This window comes from Silurus meridionalis, chromosome 23 (assembly GCF_014805685.1).
Source record: "Silurus meridionalis isolate SWU-2019-XX chromosome 23, ASM1480568v1, whole genome shotgun sequence".
NCBI lineage: Eukaryota > Metazoa > Chordata > Actinopteri > Siluriformes > Siluridae > Silurus > Silurus meridionalis.
Window position 1 is genome coordinate 21,627,394 of NC_060906.1, and position 24,232 is coordinate 21,651,625.

Genomic DNA, 24,232 nt, shown 5'->3' on the forward strand with positions numbered 1-24,232 from the left:
CTTTTTTATTACATTTTCTCTATTTTATTACATTTTCTTCCCTTTTTATTTTCTTCTTCCTTTCCTTTCCTTTTTCTTTTCATTTCCTTTCCTTTTTTATTACATTTTTCTTTCAATTTCATTTTATTAAATTAATTTTCCTTTCCTTTTCCAATTACAGATTTTTTCCACTTTTATTTCCTCTTTCTTTTCCTCTCTTTCCTTTCTCATTTCAAATTTTCCTTTTCTATTCACCTTTCCTTTTCTTCCATTACATTCCTTTTTCTTTCTTTTCTTTCCTTTTCATTTAATTTCTTTTCTTTTACTTGCTTTCCTTCCTTTCTTTTGTTTTAAATTTTCCTTACATTTTTTTTCATTTTCTTTTTATTTAATTTTTTCCTTTTCCAATTCCATATTTTTACGCTTTCATTTTCCTCTTTCTTTTCCTCTCTTTCCTTTCCTTTCTCATTTCAAATTTTCCTTTTCTATTCACCTTTTCATTTTTTTCTTCCATTTCTTTTCTTTTTTTCTTTCCTTTTTCTTTAATTTCTTTCTTTTCTTTTACTTGCTTTCTTTCCTTTCTTTTGTTTTTAATGACCTTTTCATTTTATTTGTTTTTCTTTTATTTTCCCAATCCATTCCTTTTCTTGTTCATTTCATTTTATCTTTTTCCTTACTTATTTCATGGTCTTTTTTCTTTTGTTTTGCTTTCCTCTTTTCTTTCTTTTCATTTCCTTTTCATTTTCCTCACGTTTTCATCTCATTTCTTTTTAAGTTTATTTCCTTTTGGATTTTCTTTCCTTTTTCTTTCCTTCCAACTTTCTTTCCTTTCTTTTATTGTTTGTCTTCTTCTCCTCTTTTCATTTCCTTGTTCCTTTCCTTCCCTGCTCCTGTTTCATTTCGGTTTTCATTTCCTTTCCTTTTTCATTTTACTCTTTTAAATCCAGTCTTTTCCTATCCCTTTTTTTCCTTTAGTTTTTTTCCTTTTCGTTCTCCGTCCTCTCAGTTCAACATGGCTAAGTTTAGCGTAGATAGTTTTTAGTTCACACACCTGCCTGTTCCTTTACATCACACAGTTTGTTTCTATTTGTAGCCAAAAACAGGTCTTTTTCAGTGAAAATTCAGATTAATAATACCACAGACTATGATTTCACCCAAATCTCGTCTCATTATCTGCTGATGAGAAACTGATGAGATCCAGTTTCCCAAATGCATTTTCACTTTTAAAGTAAAGACTATTCTTATAGCAAAGCGAAAGGGTTAAAATTCTGATGCTCGCTTAACCCTGGTCTCTGCTTAGTCCTGTGGAAGTTCTCGCTCATTGCTCTCTCTCCGAATATGCAAGCACGAGCCTCCTGTCTCTCCAGCGGCGAAGTGCAGATGCAGCAGTTCAACCTTTTCCGAAAGCAGTTAGAGACCTAATTGCCTCCACTTCTACATTTCAGCAGGGATTTCTGCATCTGTTGTTCTTAGTAGCCCGAATGTCCATTTTAGCTGGACGTACAGTAACGCCTGCTTCGCTCACATTCACAGCCGTTTTGAAATGCGCAAAACGCTGCTAATACGTGTGAGTGCTTATTGATTTTAATATAATTATCCGGACTGGCACAGACTCGCTAATCATCCCCAGCCTGCTTTAATTGATGGTGCTGTAGAAAGTCCATTACAGTCCATCTTTCATTTCTGTTTTGCGAAAAGATTCAACTTTAATAGAGTTTGCTTAATTTTTGCGTGTGTGTGTTGGAGCAGGAGTTGGAAGAGCGTCTGCGGCAGCAGCATCACATGGAGCTTCAGTCCCTAAGAGAAGCCCACAGGCAGAAAATCGAGACCCTGAAGCAGCAGTCGGAGCAGGAGCTACAAACACTACGCTTCGAGCTGGAGGACGAAGGGAAAGCGATGCTGGGTAAGACAGGCCGGGTTTAAGAGCACATGATCTCCTCCAGCATAATCACCGGGCAGAATGTCAAACGTTTCTGTGTTATTATAATACACTCAGCATTCGTTTCAGGCTTCATGTACACCGGCCTTTAGCGATAAGTAAGGACTCTTACGTTTATATCATTCATACAACTGAGCCTGCAGGTAAAACCTATACGTAGTTTTATTTCCAAAGCACTGACTGCTTTTTCCCGATACTCTGCTTTTTAGTTTCACTCGCTTCCCTTTTTTTGTGGAAATGATGAACATGGACATAAACAAGGAACTTTTCAGAACAACAACTGAAACGATATCTTAAAAAAAAAAAAAAGGACCAAAAACAGTTTATAGTTTTGTTGTGTTGTTTGTTCTGTTCTTTAATAATAAAGTGATATCTGAAAGTTTTAATGAAAGTTTTCCTCGAGTCTAAATGGGATTTTCCTGGTGCCTTTTTTTTTTTAAACCGAGTAATTATGAGGCGATGGCACCAAAATGTCCTGAAACCTACCCATAAATATGCAGAGAAGATTGCGAGAAAATTGTTGTTAGAATAAAAGCAATTACTTCCGTGAGTCGGCTTTTCGCTGGTGAAACGTCAATGATTGATGATTTTTAATATAACATTAATATTCGTGGCACAAAAACAATCTCTTTATATATATATATATATATATATATATCTTTTCCTGTAGCGTCTCTGCGTTCAGAGCTGAATCATCTCCACGCTTCAGCTATAGAGCACCTGAGGCAGACTCATCAGCAGGAGACAGCAGTTGCCAAGCAGGAGCTGGAGAACGCCCTGGAGCAGAGCAGGATACAGGTGATCACCACCACACCCTCACCTTCAGGCATAAAGATCAGTGTGATGGACAGTAAGGCAGCTTCGGTTCGCCTTCGTTACATTCAGACTAAATTTCCACGCAATTTCTTTGCTGTATCTCAGCCAATGGGGTAACCAGGTGGCAAAATGGCGTGATTCGATTTAGCATAACATATATAAGGTTGAATATAGTAAATGTATGAAAATATGGCTGAAGCCTGTGGTGAGAATTTTGGAAAAATCCATCCTATGACTGTAATTGCAGCGATAAAACCTAAAAACAATGGTGGGAAAAATTAAATGATGTACAGTATATATCAATAAATTAGGGCTGTCAATTTATCGCATGATTGTCATGCGTTACTTTACAATTATTCTCAACTTAATTGTACATTTGTAACTATTCTAAATGTACCTTAAATTAATACTTATCAAGTTTTTAATACTCTAATCAACATAATAGATAAATATGGATGCTTTATGTAAATTACTTCCGTTAAAATTACCATTACTTCTCTTTCTTTGCACTGTGTCAGCTGCTCAAACAGACAAACCCATTAACTTTTTTAAATAACAGGGCAGCTCGAAAAAATACTGTTGTAAAAGTAATTATGATGTTTTAAATGACGTAAATCATCAGAACACCAAACGGAACTTTTGCTATGTTTTCACACGGATGGTTTAAATTGCCGGACGTGTGCACCATGGCGGATTTTGGTGCTTGATTTGAGACTTGGCGCATAAACAAATGTTTGGTGATTAAAAATAATTTGTTGGTGGAGGTTTTTTTTTAATATCTGGTTAAAGAAAGGACATTGTGAATATATATTTTATATATTATTATTATATTATATATATTTTTTATACAAATAGTCAGTCGAAATGTGCAGTAAAATTAGTGATGTTAAAATAAATTAGTTTATATATATATATATATATATATATATATATATATATATATATATATATATATATATATATATATACACACCAAGCCCAAATTGCCACATGTTAGGCTTTTGTCCAGACACCCTTTTCCAAGGCTCCTTAGAATTGTCTCAGTAGAAAACAGAAAAGCATGACTGGGGTTTTTGGTTTGTAAAATTGAGTGTTTAATATTAAGCAATCAGTTCTGGGCTCAGACTTCCTCCAAGTAAGAACTACCTGTTTTTAGACTACTGCACCTGTTACATCATACTTAAGGTAAAGCACGATAACTCTACTGATTAGCTAGTGTCCCTATAAACAATTCTGAGGACGTGGCATGGAGCAAAATTGCAAAAACCATTATATTGAACTCCTGATCTCCAAAACTGTAGAGCAAACGCTTTCTATTGGATGAAACTGATGTCTGTTATATTTCATAAATCTGGTGTCTTTACACACCAAAGCACCATTTTGTGATGGTTCGCTGAGTCCATGAGTCGGCTCGGCTGAGACCAATTCCATGTGTACAGTATCCGTCTCCTTACATTTCTCATTAATGATTGAATAGCTTTTTTTTCACGGATCTGTGATTTACTGGTGAGACTTTTATGGACTTCACTACAAATATCATACTCTTTATTCGGCTACATTTTGGGAAATCATTTCCTTTTTATTCATCATGTGGATAAAAGCGTAACTGGTCAAACATGCAGCAAGCCACCAATCAGGGTCGAGCGTTTTTTAACTTGTTTTGATTGGCGCTTGGTGTTTCTACTTATCAACATGCGGATCAGCCATCAAGTTCAACAGCAAGCAGAACATTTTGAGATTAATAAATGATGGAGAAACTCCAGACTCGAGCTCGCCACAGCACCCGTGGCCTTGTTAGTGCGATTTTTTTTGTAGTTGAAAAGAACGTTATGGGCTCAGGATCATTTGAATAGTAATCAATCAGTGTTTGACTCATTAATATCATTCTATTAATCGATTGATGTGCTAAAAGTAACGTTAGAGTCTTTTCACATGATCTAAGTGACAAACATGATAATAGGAACATTATAGCTGTAATAATTTATCGCACTTTGGACATTTAAGTACATTTGAAGGCAAATACGTTCGTACTTTTGCTCACTACATGATTTCTGAACTTCATCCACATTTGGAAATAATGGCTTCATATCTGCGATAGGACCCCAGAACAGCTCACGTGAAAAGAATCGTATTACATTGTCATATACTTAAAAAAGCGCCAAAAATCTTCGAACTTCTGCTTGTAAAAACACGAGAACGATCTGTCAGGACTGCCGACTAAGAAAATGAGTCATATTTAGTAGAGACACATATTCACAGTGTATTAATAACCCCCTGTGGCTCTCATGCTACGAAAGCACACTCATTTGTCTTTGCCATTCTCTGTCTTTAACCTCCGCTTATTAGAAACCCGAAGACACGAATCGTCTTCGCCGAGCGAGTAAACATTACATCATGGTTGTTTACACTGTGCGAGGCTGGAGCGCTGTGAAATCTACAGCAGGGTCTGGTTTCTGTTTAAGCCACACCATCGCCGATGTCGGCACCGCATCAGCTCTCGTGATCACGTCCTGCAGATGGCTCATCCAGATGTTCTCTTTATTACGAAAATTCTGTTTGTTTTGAACCCGGTTAAGCGCTGTAGTTGGAACTAGAGCTTTTTAATAATCTCACATTCACCAGACTGCACTGACGGCACACACACACACACACACACACACACACACACACACAGCATGTACGATTTCTCTTCGTGAATGGTTTTGATGCGAGTATGCATCTATAAATATCCCCCATATATCAGTGGTGAGTTGTGCATTTCACACCTTGGCCTTTAGTGGTGTCCTGCCTGAAACGATCCACCACTTAATACCATTATTATGACACCACGTCCATAGAATCCATTAATCGTCTCTAGCAGAAGCATCGATATCAACCTCACAAAATCACCCTGGGTTTTCTGTCTTTTTTTTTCTGTGCCTTATGGTTTTCCTGGGGATTTGAAACGAAGGCGAAATTGTGGAAATTCAATGGAGGAAAAAATGCAAAAGTATAAACGGTTCACGGAAAAGCTTAAACCTGTTTGAACTTTTTCAGACCGACCATTTCTTAAGATGTCCGGCTTTTCTTGAAAGCTTCGTCTTGTAAATGTAAATACATTTCTTCTTTTCTGTCAGCCATTGTAGAATGAAAAAAAACAGCTTCTAAATTCACACGCAAATATTGTACACTTTGCTACAGATGCGGTTTGAGCTCTGATTGGTGCGCTCTCTGACCGTCCGATCAAAGGACGTGAAAATGTCAATGTGATTAGATGCCTTGTAGAGGGTCTTGAGGTAAACAAATCTCAATTTGATTGGTTAAAGCAGCAGCTTCAAGCACCATTGATTTGGATCAATAGGACGCCTGCAGTGTTCACAGATGCCTTTGACCCTGACAACACGACAGCTAGAATCAGATTGGATAGAAGCTCTAACTGAAGCTTACACTTAACACTATAAAACACTATGAAATAAAGAGAATAGAAAATAGGAATAATTCAATACATATTTATAGACAAAAAAATATTAAAACGCAGTATCTGATATTGTTAAAGTCAGCAGGGAATGCTTTACTGGCCCTGATGGCCTTCCACTTTTATATCCAATATCTTACTAACTTATGAAAAAAAAAAGATGTAGATGTTTCAGGCTATAGCCACCATTTGACATCTTAAATACTCACACTTGCAGACACTTAATTTGACAAAATACTGAGTCAGTAAATGATTCAGCTTCAATTCTGTGACAAAAATAAGGGCATCAATGCAATGAAGATTCTCTATAAAACATTAAATCTGTGTCTCTTAATGCACTACTTATACACAGGTCGTAACCATTGTTTTAAATGTGATTGTGTGAACGAGCATCTCATCTAATTGCTGATTCTGAAACTGAGAATGCACAGCATAAAAGGTGGAAAGTAACGCATTTCATTTACCTACATTACTGTAACTGAGTCATTTTTTTGGGTGTTTTTCTACTTTTCAAAAGTAGTTTTTTAAATCTGTTATTTTACTTTCAATTAATTATGTTTTGTCAAGTCAAGTTTATTTCTATTGCGCTTTTTACAACAGACATTGTCTCAAATCAGCTTTACAGAATTTAACAGTTAAGGTGAACGATGTGTGTTTATCCCTGATGAGCAGCCATGGTGACTGTGACCAGGAAAAACTGCCTTAGATGTTATGAGGAAGGAACCTTGAGAGGAACCAGACTTTAAAGAAGAACCCATCCTCATCTGGGTGATATCAAGAGTGTGATTATAGTCTTTAAACAATACAGAACACTGGAGAGTGAGAACTAACATGAGCACTGGAGTGTAAGATTATGAGTAATGTCCTTTCTACAGTAAAACTACCGCAACGATCGATTGATAGGCGGATAATAAACCCGCTAAACTAACAAGAAAGGAAGATGGAGATTAAGAAAGAGGAGTGCGAAAGAACATAACTTACATTAGACTCAAGTCATTACGGAAGTCCGAAGAGACCATGCATTATAATTTCATTTTTTTTGTTTACTCGTGAGCTCGATGTAACAAAAGCTGTTTTTCGGTGGACGAGCCCAGACAGGCGTGTCCAGATGGACGCGTGTCCAGGTGGTTACGGTTATTGTCCATGATGCTGCCTCTAGAACATGCGCTTATGCCAAATACAGATAAAAATTAAGTACTGATCACGAAGAAACAATGTTTAATATGTCGAGATCATAAGAAAATTAAGTCGTGATTACGAGAAAACAACAAAGAAAATATTTAAAATATAAAATCTTAGGACTTCCGTAAGTCATGGACTGTAGTGGTTTTTTTTTTGTTTTTGTTTTTTTGTTAGCTTTTTTGTTCTTTTATTTTCATTTGTTAAGGTGTTTCTTTAGTTAAAAACAACTAGTTTTGAGATTTATCTCCTTGTTCTTTTTATCTTTTAACTACACTAGAATCCCACAACCTCCAGGTCAGTGTTCCTTTCTTCTGCACATCAAACCTTTAAAAGAAGAGAGTTTCCTATAGATACACACACACACAGTGAGAAAACCCTTACTCCACACACACTTTCAACTCCAGGGATACACTTGTGCTCTCACCACAGCTTCTTATTTCATGCTGTTTGTCTTTATTTCAAAGTATTGAAAAAACACCTGCATGTTTCCTTAATAATGTGGAGTAAAAAGTCATACGTTTGGAAACAGCTACTGTATTTTTCGGACTATAAGTCGCTACTTTTTTCCACGTTTTGAACCCCGCGGCTTAAACAACGAAGCGGCTAATTTATGTATTTTTCCTGGGTTTTTCCCGATTTCACAAACTTCAAGCCAAAAAACTGGGCAACATAACATTAGACCAATGAAACGAAAAAACGCACCTCACCTGTGTTCTGAGCTGCACGGCATCGGGAGAAAAAACTTTCAACGATGGAGATTTTTAAACGCACGACGATGACAAAAGATAAACTCCTGAGAGAAATAGTTGTGAAAAGAAGGAGGGAAACAGTGAACAATGAATTTCTTAGTAGGCTACTGTTTAGATACAAGCCATTGTAACGCGTTGAGTCTGGGTGAAGGGAGAGCTCACTAACTCCAGTTGCAACAGAAATCATATAAGCACAGACAGGTTTCCAAAACTCCTGCTTTTTTTTTTTTCTTGGCAACAGCGTTACGGGTTAGTCAAAGAAACTTAGAAATGAGCATCAGAAAATAATGACATATTCCTCGGTCTTGCACACATGCAGGAATAGCGGAAAAATGTGGCGGCAGGCTATTCCCAAAATGCCGCTCTGCTCTTAAAGGAGCCACAACATATTTCACCCGTTACACCGTGTAACAGACACTGTCTTTTGTTAAAGCCTGTGTAAAGTTCATTAGTTTCAGTGTAGACCTGCAGCTTATAGACAGGTGCGGCTTATTTATGTTTAAAATGACAATCTTTGTCAAATTCGGTGGGTGCGGCTTTTATATGGTTAAAATAAAAGGCAAAAACACAATAAATGACTGGAAGAAAGTTCTGTGAAGTCCAAATGTGACATTTTGGTCTAACAGAAGAACTTGCATATAACTGAGAACAGGAGAGAAGATGTGATCCGACTGCCTCACCCCCACAGTCAAGCTTCGAGGTGGAGACTTAATGATCTGGGGTTGTTTTGGAGACTTACTGTATTCCAGAAAGTGAGAGGAAATCTGAACCAACATGGCTCTCATTCCATACTTCAACACCATGTAGTTCTGCCTGGACTGCGGCTAATTGGAACCGACTTCATCATACAACAAGACGATGAGCCGAAGCGGCGAATACATCTGGGCTCTGTAAGCCTTATTTAGAGAGCAAACAGTCGTCTGGAGTGTTTATCTGTCATAAAAAGACCTGCCCAGCCACCGCACCAAAATCCTGTTGAACTGCTCTGGGATGAACTGGATCACATAAAAGAAATCACCAACTAGTGAAGACGGTCTTTGTTTTTCAAGTTTTACAAGAGACACGGGTAAAATGAACTGTCCAGATGCAGAGAGTGTGTAAAGCTGTTCTTCATGCTAAGGGAGGATTTTTCAATGGAAATAATATGGAACATCTGGACATTTACATATTCGCATGGACAGAGAAAATCTTCATAACATTACATTACCCAGATTGTTGCATAGAAACAAAAGGAACATGCATGTGTCTCTCATGTGACTCAGTATTTTCATACTTTTTACAGGTATTAAAATGTAGTTTCCCAAAATACTAAAGTACTCAGATAAAGTAAAAACACTGCCATTTCTTGTTATAAAATTATTATATTATATTATATTATATTATATTATATTATACACAATAATCTACCAATAGAAAAAATTATTACAGGATTATTATTATTATCCTGAAATACTGAAACTCTCAGATAAAGTATTGACACTGGCATTTTCTGTTATAAAATTATAATAAATATTATATAATTTTATTACATTTGTTTTCTGGACATTTTTTACTCATTTCAAGCCTCTTTTGACTTTTTTGGCAGGAAATATTTAGTTTTGTGTGTTTTTTTATTTTTATCAATGCTAAAACGTATACACAAAAATCTACCAATAGAACAAAAGTATTACCAATATTATTATTATTATTATTATTATTATTATTATTATTATTATTATTATTATTATTATTATCACTAATAGAACAAAATAATCACCAATAGTTGTAAAGTTTCCTGAAATAGTAAAATACACAGAGACACTGGCATTTCCTGTTATATAATTATAAAATTATTATATAATGTTATTACTTTTGTTTTCTGGACAATTACTACTCATCTCATGCCTCTTTTTATTCTTTTGGCAGAGAACTGTAGTTTTATTTTTTTTAATTAATGCTTAAAATTATATATAATCATCTACCAATAGAATTAAATAATTACTAATATTATGATCATTATTTTTTTATATAATTATCATTTTTATTACTATGATTATTTTCATTATTACTAGATAATAGAAGTCTTTCGAATTTGATTTCTAGATAAAATTGACAATATTTATCGTAAGTATGCAGTTTAAGAGGAAGAACCTGGTTGTAGCTCTTTGGAAGTTCATGTTGTTTTCCTCATGATATCATACACCTTCAATAAACCTTTCAGTGTATAATCAAAGAGAAGCCACTGCTGCCCAATATGCAGCTATTCTCCCATCCAGGCAGCTGTTAATAAAGATGGCTGACTGCAAGAGCAGGAATAAAGCCTTGCGAGTGTCTGAGCTCGATACGTGGGTGATTTAAAGTAATTACACCCTCACTTCTCGTACTTGAGAGTCTCTCCCTCTTTCTGCCGTACAGCTTTTTATCTCTCCTGCTTACTTGCATTCTTGCTTTGCTGTCTCTTTTTATCATTTTCCCCTCCATGCTTTCCTTCCCTCTTTTTTCTTTCCCTCTCATCTTCATCGATCGTTCCTCTGTGAGACATCAGTGTGTGTCTGGTGTAATGAGCTGTGGACGACGGACCGGTCAAAGCCGAGGCATGAAGCATCGAGTTTATTGTCATGACAATCAGCAGAGCTGTGTGCCACTTTACTGTGCACTAGTTCTCTATCTCTCTTTTTGTCTTTTTTTATCTCGCTCTTTTTCCCACGTACCCTCTCTTTCCCTCTCTTTTTTACTTTTACTCTCACTGACTTTTTTCTCTCTCTTTCTTGTGTTCTCTCGCTTTCTCTGTCTCTCTCTGCACATGTGCGAGGGAAGGGCGGGCGAGAGCTAAGTTTTTCGCCGTTTATCGCAAATCTTTTGTTTTAAATGTGGTTAAAATCAGGAATCCTGTTCGCACCTGTCCTGAAAGACATAGTGACCCCTAAGCTGAGACTGCTGGAGACGTTACCCCTGCGGCTACAGCTCAGCCCACCTGCTAAAAGCCCTGCAACTGCTGCTGCACCAGGGCCCAGAAAGAGTGAATCCCAAGCTCAGACTTCAGCCCAGCATATCCACCCCAGAAAAGCCTTGCTTGGCCGGACCAGACTGGGAGAAGCCCTGCTCGACTGAACAAGACTGGGAGAAGCCATGTTCGGCTGAACAAGACTGGGAGAAGCCCTGCTCGACTGAACAAGACTGGGAGAAGCCATGTTTGGCTGAACAAGACTGGGAGAAGCCCTGCTCAACTGAACAAGACTGGGAGAAGCCCTGCTTGACTGAACAAGACTGGGAGAAGCCTTGCTCGACTGAATAAGACTGGGAGAAGCCCTGCTTGACTGAACAAGACTGGGAGAAGCCCTGCTTAACTGAACAAGACTGGGAGAAGCCCTGATTGACTGAACAAGACTGGGAGAAGCCCTGCTTGACTGAACAAGACTGGGAGAAGGCTTGCTCAACTGAACAAGACAGGGAGAAGCCCTGCTCAACTGAATAAGAATGGGAGAAGCCCTGCTCGACTGAACAAGACTGGGAGAAGCCCTGCTTGACTGAACAAGACTGGGAGAAGCCCTGTTTGACTGAACCAGACTGGGAGAAGCCCTGCTCAACTGAACAAGACTGGGAGAAGCCCTGCTCGACTGAACCCGGGCGCATTTGTTTGTTTTATTCATATTTACATTTTAATTAATGGAGTCCAAGTTGCGATTCGTAACATAAATGGAACAAAGGAATACGTGAAATACATCAAAGTTATATTAGCTCATAAAGCAAAAGCACGCTGACGTTGTTATGCTGCAGGAAACCCACAGCCATATCAACAATGCTGCTGACTGGGTGAAGGAGTGGGACGGGTTGACAATTTAAAGTCACAACACATCACTTAGTGGTGGTGTTTCCTTGCTTTTTAATCACAATTTTATTCCTGTTTCTTACACTGCAGAAGAAATTTTAAACGGGAGGCTTTTAAAAGTGAATGTTTTTTATGAGAATGAGGTAATTTAGCATTTAGCATCCTGTAAGCGCATGTGGAAGATGGAAGTGGCCCACAATCTCTGTGACATACGGAGGAATTTATATACAGTTGAGACAGTACACCTGGGCCCACTCCATAGACAACACGCTCTGCCTGGCGAGATTGGACTGGTTTTATGGTTTTAAGCATCAACTGACTTTTTTTTTGCAGTGGTTTATTTCTCCAGTAGGCATCTCAGCATGGTTCAGTGTACCATCTGTAAAAAGAATATAAAACCTAAGAGCACATACTGGCATTTTAATACTGTACTTCTAGAAGATGCTAACTTTAGAGAGTCTTAAATTTTTGAACGGAATTGTTGTAAACTGGAGAAGGCAGCTCTCAACCCCTGACAGCAGTGGTGGGATGTAACAAAAGCCCAAATGAAAGAATTCTGTCAACAGTAAACTCTCAGTGTCGCATTGCCAGATCTTTGAAAGCTCTGGAGATAGAGATAGTGGAACTCCAGCATTTGGAGGCCACATAAAATTGAGGGCACACTAAAGTCCTCGAAAGTAAAAAGACCAAAATGGTGGCCAAAAGTCTGGTCCTTCTTCAGTTTAGAAAAAACAAATGGACAGAAAAGATTCATGCATATTGTGCGAAGAGATTTAGGGGACCTTGTGTCAGAGCCTGCTAAAATTCTACTCAAAACTGTATAGCAGTGAGAAGTCAGGGGCAGAGGTAGTGGAGGAGAGCTTCCTTAAGGACCTGCCAAAGCTCTCAGAGTCAGTGATCAGTGAGATGGACAGGGAGCTGACACTGGCTGAGCTTCATGATATGGAGAATGGGCAGGGGCCAGGTATAGATGGTCTCCCTGTGGAATTTCACAAAGCTTTCTGGGCAATAATAGTGCAGGATGTGCTGGAGGTCCTACAGGACAGTGTGAAGGTTGGTCAGCTCCCGTCGAGCTGCAGGAGAGCCGTACTGACCCTGCTACCAAGAAAAAAGGGAGACCTGACCCACCTGAAGAACTGGTGCCCGGTGTCACTACTGTGCACTGACTGCAAGCTGCTGTCAAAAGCATTAGCCTCGAGTCTCTCTTTCTCTCTCTCTCTCTCTCTCTCTCTCTCTCTCTCTCTCTCACTTTCTCTTTTTGTCTCCCACTCACTTTGATTCTTCCTTTCACTTTCTCTCTTCCTTTACCTATTTCTCTCTCTGTCTCTTTCTTTCTCTCTTTGCTCTTTCTCTCACTTTCTGTCATTCTTAGGTTTTCTTTCGCTTTCTTCTCTTTCACTCTCTGCTTCTTACTTTCGTTTGCTCTCTTTTCTCTTCTTTTCTCTTATGCTTTCTCTCTGTCCCCTTTGTCTCTCTCTCTCTCTCTCTCTCTCTCTCTCTCTCTCTCTCTCTCTCTTTCTCTCTTCCCCACTATCTTTCTACAAACAACTGTACTCTCACCACCTTTCATTCCTCTCTCTCTCTCTCGCTCTCTCTCACTCTCTCTCTCTCTCTCTCCCTCTCCCGACCTCTCTCTCTTTCTCTTTTGATTTCGATTCTAACTTAACATTCCCTGAGTGCATTAGTGCTGATGAACAGTTTGATAAATGTGGAGCTAAGATCTTGTGGACAGAACATCTCTCCTTCATCATCTTTACACCAAACTCAGCTCCTCTTACAAACATGATTAATGTGCATGTTTATGACTCACAGTGCTGCCGAATCCTTTTAAAGATAAATAGCTAAAACGCATTCTCTTCTCCGGTGGCATTTACAGCAGCTGATGAATGCAGGGTTCTCTGGTCATCAGCCACTGAGCACGAGGACTTTGCTAACCTTTACAGATCAGTGAAGTCATACTGCATTAAACATTAGCAGCTCTGAAGACATCTCCCATCATCGTCTCTCGCTCTCTGCTCGTATGCAAGAAAGTTTATAGGACATTCTGTCAAACGTCAGGAAAATAATTTTCTTTACAAGGCAATGAAAGTCAAAATTCAATATCGTGTTTCTATTAATTCTTTTTTATATAAAATTTTATTTCATTCGAAAATAATTACACATCCATGCGTTGATTCATAATTTTAATTACCGTAATTTCCGGACTATTAAGCGCACCTGTATATAAGCCGCACCCACTGAATTTTAAAAATATTTTTATTTTTAACATAAATAAGCCGCACCTGTGTATAAGCCACTGGTATCTTGCTGATAAACGCTGATAAATATATCACCAGTCCGATCGCGTCTTGTAGCTCAAGCGTTCGATACACACATACTGTACTCCTGCAATCACAGTAAACAGAGGACAGAGCTTTTCACCCCTCCAAAATGATTTCCTTAGAGATTCCACCCAGACACCTTCATCTCCACCCCCTGTCTTTTTATCAATGCATCTAAACCATACAACATCGCAGGTCTCATCACCGTCTTATAAACTTTCCCTTTAACTTTTGCAGATACTCTTCTATCACCAATCACTACTGCCACTCTTCTCCAACCAATGGACTAAACTCATCCACCCTTACCACCTAAACTCGTTGCAATTGTTAGTAGTCTAGTACTGAAAATGTATCAGTTAATACAGAAGGTCGGCACTATTTTTTAGCTCCGCCCACATGCCCTGGCTTATATGGTACCTCCCAACTGGGGAATAAGAGCAACCAAATTCCTATTCAGAGCGGGTAAATAAGTGCTTGCGTGATGATCTCGCATTGAATCTACAGCAGGCGCAATTTCGCTAAAAGCATTGGTAAAGGGCTGTTTACATTAAATATGAGATATGAGTAGAAATGAAATGCTGGAATGGCTGCAGTAAATAAATATATATTTTGTAGCAGCCTAATGTGTTTAATAGTTAAATAGTTATATATTGTATCTCTCTCTCTCTCTCTCTCTCTCTCTCTCTCTCTCTCTCTCTCTTTCTCTCTTCCCACTATCTTTCTACAAACAACTGTACTCTCACCACCTTTCATTTCTCTCTCTCTCTCTCTCTCTCTCTCTCTCTCTCTCTCTCTCCTCTCCCGACCTCTCTCTCTCTCTTTTCTCTTTTGATTTCGATTCTAACTTAACATTCCCTGAGTGCATTAGTGCTGATGAACAGTTTGATAAATGTGGAGCTAAGATCTTGTGGACAGAACATCTCTCCTTCATCATCTTTACACCAAACTCAGCTCCTCTTACAAACATGATTAATGTGCATGTTTATGACTCACAGTGCTGCCGAATCCTTTTAAAGATAAATAGCTAAAACGCATTCTCTTCTCCGGTGGCATTTACAGCAGCTGATGAATGCAGGGTTCTCTGGTCATCAGCCACTGAGCACGAGGACTTTGCTAACCTTTACAGATCAGTGAAGTCATACTGCATTAAACATTAGCAGCTCTGAAGACATCTCCCATCATCGTCTCTCGCTCTCTGCTCGTATGCAAGAAAGTTTATAGGACATTCTGTCGAACGTCAGGAAAATAATTTTCTTTACAAGGCAATGAAAGTCAAAATTCAATATACGTGTTTCTATTAATTCTTTTTTTATATAAAATTTTATTTCATTCGAAAATAATTACACATCCATGCGTTGATTCATAATTTTAATTACCGTAATTTCCGGACTATTAAGCGCACCTGTATATAAGCCGCACCCACTGAATTTTTAAAATATTTTTATTTTTAACATAAATAAGCCGCACCTGTGTATAAGCCACTGGTATCTTGCTGATAAACGCTGATAAATATATCACCAGTCCGATCGCGTCTTGTAGCTCAAGCGTTCGATACACACATACTGTACTCCTGCAATCACAGTAAACAGAGGACAGAGCTTTTCACCCCTCCAAAATGATTTCCTCAGAGATTCCACCCAGACACCTTCATCTCCACCCCCTGTCTTTTTATCAATGCATCTAAACCATACAACATCGCAGGTCTCATCACCGTCTTATAAACTTTCCCTTTAACTTTTGCAGATACTCTTCTATCACCAATCACTCCTGCCACTCTTCTCCAACCAATGGACTAAACTCATCCACCCTTACCACCTAAACTCGTTGCAATTGTTAGTAGTCTAGTACTGAAAATGTATCAGTTAATACAGAAGGTCGGCACTATTTTTAGCTCCGCCCACATGCCCTGGCTTATATGGTACCTCCCAACTGGGGAATAAGAGCAACCAAATTCCTATTCAGAGCGGGTAAATAAGTGCTTGCGTGATGATCTCGCATTGAATCTACAGCAGGCGCAATTTCGCTAAAAGCATTGGTAAAGGGCTGTTTACATTAAATATGAGATATGAGTAGAAATGAAATGCTGGAATGGCTGCAGTAAATAAATATATATTTTGTAGCAGCCTAATGTGTTTAATAGTTAAATAGTTATATATTGTATCTCTCTCTCTCTCTCTCTCTCTCTCTCTCTCTATATATATATATATATATATATATATATATATATATATATATATATATATATATATATATATATATATATATATATATAATATACACGGTATGGTCTACTATTAATGTTTCCTTTAAAAGTATTGAAGTGGAAGCTCAGTGGTTAAGGCTCTGGGTTACTGACTGATAGGTCGAGGGTTCAAGCCCCAGTATTGCCAAGCTGCCAATCTTAATCCCCTTGAGCAAGGCCCTTAAGTCTCTTTGCTTCATGGGCACTGTACCATGACTGACACCAGCTTTCTCACATTGCTGGGAATTCCACTGTGCTGTGTAAGTAAAATCATCTTTATCTTAAATCGAAACTAAACCACATTGAACACCTCTTGCTTGAACCCATCGCTTTTTTTATGCCTCTAAATATTGGAACACTGGACTGCCAGGTGTTGCTTGTCTGTGCCCAGTCAGATTGATTGTTTAAACAGTTAATAGCTCTGGCTGTCCTGATAAAGGGGTAGTTTACTTTTTAAGGCATTAGATTATGGACCAAAAGGTCCTAATGTCATAAATTTAAATCCCTGCACCACTAAACCAAGCTACTATACCACTGCTGAACAAGGCTCATAACTGCTCAGTTATTAATTGTTAGTAATTGTAAGTAGCTCTGGATACGGGTGTCAACAAAAAATAAAAAAAATATTGTGTTTGTTGTTTTAAAGGATAAACCAAAATAAAAAACGGAGCGCTGTCTATTTGAGAAATGCAAGCTATTTTGAATCTACGAAAAGAGGCAAAATCAGAGGCAGGGCACATTGGATATAGCTAATACATCAATTTGGAGTGAAAAAGAAAAAGAAAGCATCCACTGCTGTACTAATATCCAGACATCTAACAGGTCAGTCAGGGAAAACAGCAGCAGTTAATGGTTAAAGGAATTGTTACAAGAAAGTAACTAAAAACAACAGTAACATGAACAAGAACCTCCATGTGACTAGGGTGAAAGTTTCACAGTCCAGGCATTCAAAGAAAAATTGGAAAACAGAAATATATAAAACCATACCACAAGAACTTTGAGGATGGATTTGGACTGTAATTAATATGAGCAGTCTACTAAAATGGCTCAAGTACACAGATTACATAAACAGTTTTGCATTTAAGCACTCAAGTACACCTCAACACTGATAGCCCTGTAATCAATAGACATTCGGTGCCACCCAGATGAGAATGAGGTTCTCTTTTAAGCCTCGTTCCTCTTAAGGTTTATTCCCCATGCTATCTCAGACAGTTTTCTTCTTTTCACTGTCACCACTGGCTCACTCAATAGGGATCAACAATTATAAGGAACAAACTTATAGGCAATAAACGTACACATACTTTTATAGAACTATATAGCTGCTTTATCTCTGTAAAGCTGCTTTGAGACAGTGTCCATTGTAAAAACTGCTCTACACCTGAAAATTAATTTAATTGAATTAAATTTGCAAAGAATTTACAAAGAATTTACGAGCCGCCCTAGTTCTGAAAATGTGATTTAACTCTACCAAAGTCATTCAAAGTCTAAACCGTGGAGAAATATAGCATCTGCTCATGATGAAAAGCATACAATCTAATTGCATCATGGCTTCAGCTTTCTTCTGGAACAGACAAAACTATACACATTAGCAGTCGTTGTAGGTGTAGAAATTCTGGCTGTAGTCCATCTCTGCAATGTATTATTCCCTCATTCTGACATACTAGATATAAGTTTTTCCTTCTTGGACTAATAGACCCAGTGACCCGAGGAGTACCAACACACACTTATAGCTCCAGGACTCATTATTATTGTTCGTTATTAAGTTTCTTGTGAGGTGTGAAATGATATTTACAAAAGAAATGTAAAACCAGATGAGCAGACTATAATTCGATTAAGCAAGATTCATTTCAGTCTAAATCGAAGCTATAGGCCGGGCTCAGCGCCACAGGAAGTGCTGGCATTTTAAAAAATCAGTGCCATTAGAGCAAAAGATTATGTACATAGCGCCTGTCTGATTAATCTACAAACTCTATTTAATCATTCTGAGCTGCTAGTCCTGCTTGTGTTTTCCTTAATGCATAATGATGCCTTTATGTTAATGATGACATTTTGAAATCATCAAGGTTACTATTATAATATAACACGGTTATATTTATATGGGTACTGCTCCTAAAGTAGTGTCTAGTGCATGGGGGAACTGGGGGAAAAAATATTAGATATCTCATTCAGAAAGCGTAATTTATGCGTTAACCTAATTTCCAAGATTTGCTAAACTAAAGCTATTTTGGGGCATAGTATCTTTAGTTGCTTCAAGGAGACACACGAGTAAAGTTTGTGCACTATGAGAAATTGTTAAGGACCTTGGTGAAAGAATTTTAGAGCTACTTGTCAGTTATGCTGATTTTGTTGTGTAGACCTGGCAACCCTGAGCATAGCACAATACAATGAGCGTTAAATTGAATTGTATTTCTATTAAGAAATTGTGAAGATAAATTCATAACAATGCTTCCTTAAATGTCATTAGATTTGCCACTTGCAAACTGTATTTTATTGCCATTCGATATGTTCAAAGTACATTTTCGAAGACAACATTTTTCTTTGTCAGCAGATCCTTCAGAAATAAATGAATTGCATAATTATGTGACCCATTCAGACTTGCAGCCACTTTTTCCTGAAACAACAGCTTTTAGTCAGTTTGGCTTTGTCACTACCAGAACAGCTTGGGAGACATTTTCACTGATTCTTCCTGCCAGATTTGCTCTAGGATCTCCATTCTGTTTCCAATTGTGACAAGACCTCAGGACTTCAGGATAAAAACTCCCAAAAATGCACAAAATGCATGCTGCCACCACCATGTTTCACTGTCTAGTTGATTTTAAAAGGTAGCCCAGTGGTTAAGGTGTTCTAATCAAAAGGTTGTGAGTTCAAATCCCAGCACCACCAAGCTGCCACTACTGGGCACTTAAACAAGGCCCTTAACACTCACCTGTTCAGTATAAATTAAATAACTGTAAGTCGCTTTGGATAAGTGCATCCGCTAAACGCCGTAAATGTATTAACTGAAGTATTAGCAATGGTTTCTTTAGCCTTTTTATACACTCCTTAATAACGCAAAGATCTTTATGCCGTTGAACTATGTAACTCCTCCAGAGTAAGTGTTGGCCTCATACTTTTCACACCAGTCTTTGTCTGGTTCTTACATTTTCCTCACTGTTGAGCCAATCTTGCTTACTGGCATATCCAACCTCTTAGATATAATGATAAACCCTATTTCCTAGTAAGAAATGCAATTACCTTATCTTTGATTTCCTTAGAATGCTGCTTAGCCTTTATTCTCACTCATTTCCTTCAGACTGACAGTTCTTTTTCAATAACCATTCAAAATTCGTTTTGATTTTTGGAATATATTAGAGTGAATTTGACACTTTTTTAATACAAAATAACCATCTTTTCATTTAAAAACGATAAGTCTAATAGCAGATCAGCCATGACAGAGCTCCTATACAGCATCCGAGCCAAAGCAGGAGGAATAACGAAGCAAGAAAAAAGCATGGTCCATCAGTATTACATTACTTCCATAGGTTTAAATACATTTTGCTCCAGGAAATATCCAAACTTCAGATTTTTTTTTTTACACAAAGCATCAGCAAATATAGTGTTGACACAGAAATGGCAGGATCACAGCAGTTGTTTCAAATATGGAGTGTGTGTGTTGCAGGAACGGGAGCTGCTGAGCCGTATCTCAGAGCTTCAGGAAGAAGTGACTCGCAGGAAGAACCACATCGCTGATCTGGACCATGAGATCCATACGCTGAATGAGAACATCAGCACCCTCACCAAAGAATTGGAGCTCAAGGGCAAAGAGGTGCTGAAGATCCGTAGCGAAGCCAATCAGCAGATCAGGTGTGTGTTTGTGTGTGTGTGTTTGTGTGTTCACAAGTATAGCAAGTTATTTTTTTTAATCCCGCTTGCTACCATTTGGCCGGCTTTGAACCAAAGATATTCTTATCCACCAATTTCTACAACCTCAATTCCAAACAAGTTGTGACATTGTGTGAAATGTAAATAAAAATGTAATGATTTGCAAATTTTATTGCAAATATTCTATTTACAATAAAACAAAAAAGCATGTAATTTTTTAAGTTGAGAATATATACCATTTTAAAGAAAAAACAAGTTCTTTTTGTATTTGATGGCTGCTACAAGTTGGGACAGAGCCATGTTTACCGCTGTGTAGCATCATGTCTTCTGCCCGTATACACCTGGGAACTGAGGAGACAAGTTGCAAAGGTTTTGGGAGAGGAATGTTTTCCCATATGTGTCTGATACAGGATTCTAGCTGCTCAACAGTCCTGGGTGTTCTTTGTTGTGTTTTTAGTTTCATGATGCTTTTCGAACTAAGCGCTGATAACAAGCCTAATTGTCCCTCTCCTCTTTAGTCTGGAGGACATGGTGTTTCCACAAAGAAAATGATATTTTTGATTCGTCTGACCACAGAACCGTTTTCCACTTGTTTTTTTGCAATGGTTCCTTTGTGCAGAAATATAATATTTTCTCCAGATCTTTTAAACCTTTAATGATATAATGTACTGTAAATGAAGACATGAGATGTTTTGCAATTTGATGTTGAGGAACATTATTCTGAAGTTGTTCCACAATCTAGGATACACTATTTGTACCCAATCATCTCAATGACCCATTGTCAATCAATCTTAATGACACACTGTTAATAATCAACGTAATTTGTATCAACTTGTGGAGCTTCCGATAATTATGGCTATCAGTTCCAAGTCATCATATTTGCTTAGGTTTTTTCCACAGTTTGAGAAATTTAGTTGTCAATAAAAAAGACCATGTGGCATCAACTCTGACATCCTGAATGTGAACCCTATAATTTCTAAGATTTACAAGACACCAAATAGCAATCAAGTATCTCAACAACAACAATAACGAAGTTCTGCTCAGCACTACAGCCTTAAAAAGGTGCTGTTGGGGCAGGAGAGCATTAAATAATGACATCAAATCGTCTATCTATCACACTTGACTTACCTACAAACATCTCAAATTAAGTAGCTTACTTACTGTTGTTTGTAAGTGTGATACAGCAGGGTTATTTCTTCAATGTCATTGTCTCAGTTTGTAAGACACATAGTGAAGAGTTAAAAAAAAAACATACAGATTTAAATCCAGCCTCCAGCCTCATTGGAAAATGGCGACACAATAAGACACAAGTGGTACACATGCATTTCTAATATACTAAAATGACCCTCTCTGTAATCACGTGTTCCGTTTCTCCTTTCAGTCTTTGCAGGAGAAAAGGTTTTATACATTATAGATATTATCTGTACGTACACTTTGATTTTATTATAATAATAATGATATATTTTAACACAAATTTTAACACAGCGAACTTTTCTGTTTGACCATTTTTATAAAAAATATAAATAAATAAATAAATAAATAAATATAAAATAGGCGATTTTAAAACAACGCAACACGAATTTATTCACAATGTCCTTTCTTTACTTAGATATAAAAAAATTATAAATGAACTAAAGAGTGTTTAATTATTAAACGTAAATGTTTTACTGATGCGCCAAGTCTCATACCAAGCACCAAAATCCGCCATGATGCACACGTCCGGCAATTAAAACCGTCCGTGTGGAAACATAGCAAAAGTCCCGTTTGGTGTCCTGATGATTTTACGTCATTTAAAACACCGTAATTACTTTAAAACATTTACAAGAATATTTTGTCATCATGCTTTATGGTAAGTTTGGTTTCACTAATAAGAAACATACATTTGCATCAATATTTGTCTATGTCCATGTTGATTAGAGTAGAAAAAAACTGAAAAGTATTCATTAAGGTACATTTAGAACAGATAAAAATATTTTGATTGATTAACAGCCCTAATCTATGTATATATATTAGGGCTGTATACACACACACACACACACACACACACACACACACACACACACACACAAAATTAGTCTTGAAACTTTTTGATTTCACTTCGTAGCTGTACACACTGTTATACATCGCCTGCATGTGCTTTTACACTAGGTTTCATTTCCAATTATTAAACATGGCAGCATATCTTGAGCCTTGTGCTAATAATAGCGTGTGACAAATTGCTCCTGCTCTCATGTGGAGAAATGAGTGTGGGAAAGTAGAGTCTGCTCTACGTACAAGCCTTTGTAGATCTGACAGGGATGTGTGTGTGTGTGTGTGTGTGTGTGTGTGTGTGTGTGTGGTTGCGTAAATATGTGTGTGTAAGGTGTAAATTCTCGCTCCTGAAAGGAGGATGTGCTCAGTTTGTCCTGAATTTAAATCAATAAATAAACAGAAGGAAGTGTGTAAGATGCTGCATTCCCATCCAAAAGGATAAGTGAATGCCTTGATTTATGTACAGCTTTATATAACAAAACATGGCTGCTATTGTAGAAGAAGAAAAGCAGCAGAGCAGCGCTGGGATGGTGTATGGGGATGGTGATGTATCAGAGGACACCAGGTTTCTGCTTAGCCACTTAAGCTTACTGTGTGTCTGCATGTCTAAAGGGTGTGTGTGTTTGTGTTTTCTCAGGGCTCATGAGCAGGACCTGTGTAAGAAGCATGAACGGGAAATGGCTGAGCTGAACGCACTGCACAACAGGGACACACAGAACATGCTCTCCGACTTCAACAAAGCCCAGGAGCTACTCAAGGACAAAATCTCCGCCCTGCAGATCCTGTGAGTTCCCTTGAACCCTTAACTTCTCAGTCGTATTGTCACTCATTCATCATATGAACACTTCAACTATGAGAGACAAAATGAGAAAACAAATTCAGAAAATCACATTGTCTGATTTTTTTAAGAATTTATTTGCAAATTATGGTGGAAAATAACTATTTGGTCACCTACAAAAAAAGCAAGATTTCTGGCTATCACAGACCTGTAATTTCTTCTTTAAGAGGCTTCTCTGTCCTCCACTTAGCTGTATTAATGGAACCTGTTTGAACTCGTTATCAGTATAAAAGACACTTGTCCACAACCTCTAACAGTCAGTCTCCAAACTCCACTATGACCAAGACCAAAAAGCTGTCAAAGGACACCAGGAACAAAATTGCAGACCTGCACCAGGCTGGGAAGACTGAATCTGCAATAGGTAAGCAGCTTGGTGTGAAGAAATCAATTATTAGAAAATGAAAGACATACAAGACCAGTGATAATCTCCCTTGATCTGGGGATCCACGCAAGATCTCACCGTGGGGTCAAAATGATCACAAGAACAGTAGGCAAAAATCCCAGAACCACACGGGGGGACCTACTAAATGACCCGCAGAGAGCTGGGTCCAAAGTAACAAAGGCTACCATCAGTAACACACTACGCTGCCAGGGACTCAAATCCTGTAGTGCCAGAAGTGTCCCCCTGCTTAAACCAGTACATGTCCGGGCCCGTCTGAAGTTTGCTAGAGAGCATTTGGATGATCCAGAAAAGGATTGGGAGAATGTCATATGGTCAGATGAAACCAAAATAGAACTGCTTGGTAAAAACTCAACTTGGAGGAGAAAGAATGTTGAGTTGCATCCAAAGAACACCATACCTACTGTGAAGCATGGGGGTGGAAACATCATGCTTTGGGGTTGTTTTTCTGCAAAGGGACCAGGACGACTGATCCGTGTAAAGGAAAGAATGCATGGAGTCATGTATCGTGAGATTTTGAGTGAAAACCTCCTTCCATCAGCAATGGCATTGAAGATGAAAAGTGGCTGGGTCTTTCAGTATGACAATGATCCCAAACACACCGCCCGGGCA

At 38.0% G+C, this 24,232-nt stretch overlaps 1 protein-coding gene across 1 annotated transcript in view; it reads left to right on the top strand.

Annotated features, from left to right (window-relative positions):
• Window positions 1-24,232, top strand: part of fam184ab (family with sequence similarity 184 member Ab) — a 130,638-nt gene that overhangs the window by 95,859 nt on the left and 10,547 nt on the right. The window contains 4 exon segments of the mRNA XM_046836764.1: window positions 1,729-1,882; window positions 2,589-2,716; window positions 20,149-20,333; window positions 23,020-23,166. Coding sequence (XP_046692720.1) covers window positions 1,729-1,882; window positions 2,589-2,716; window positions 20,149-20,333; window positions 23,020-23,166 — 614 coding nt within the window.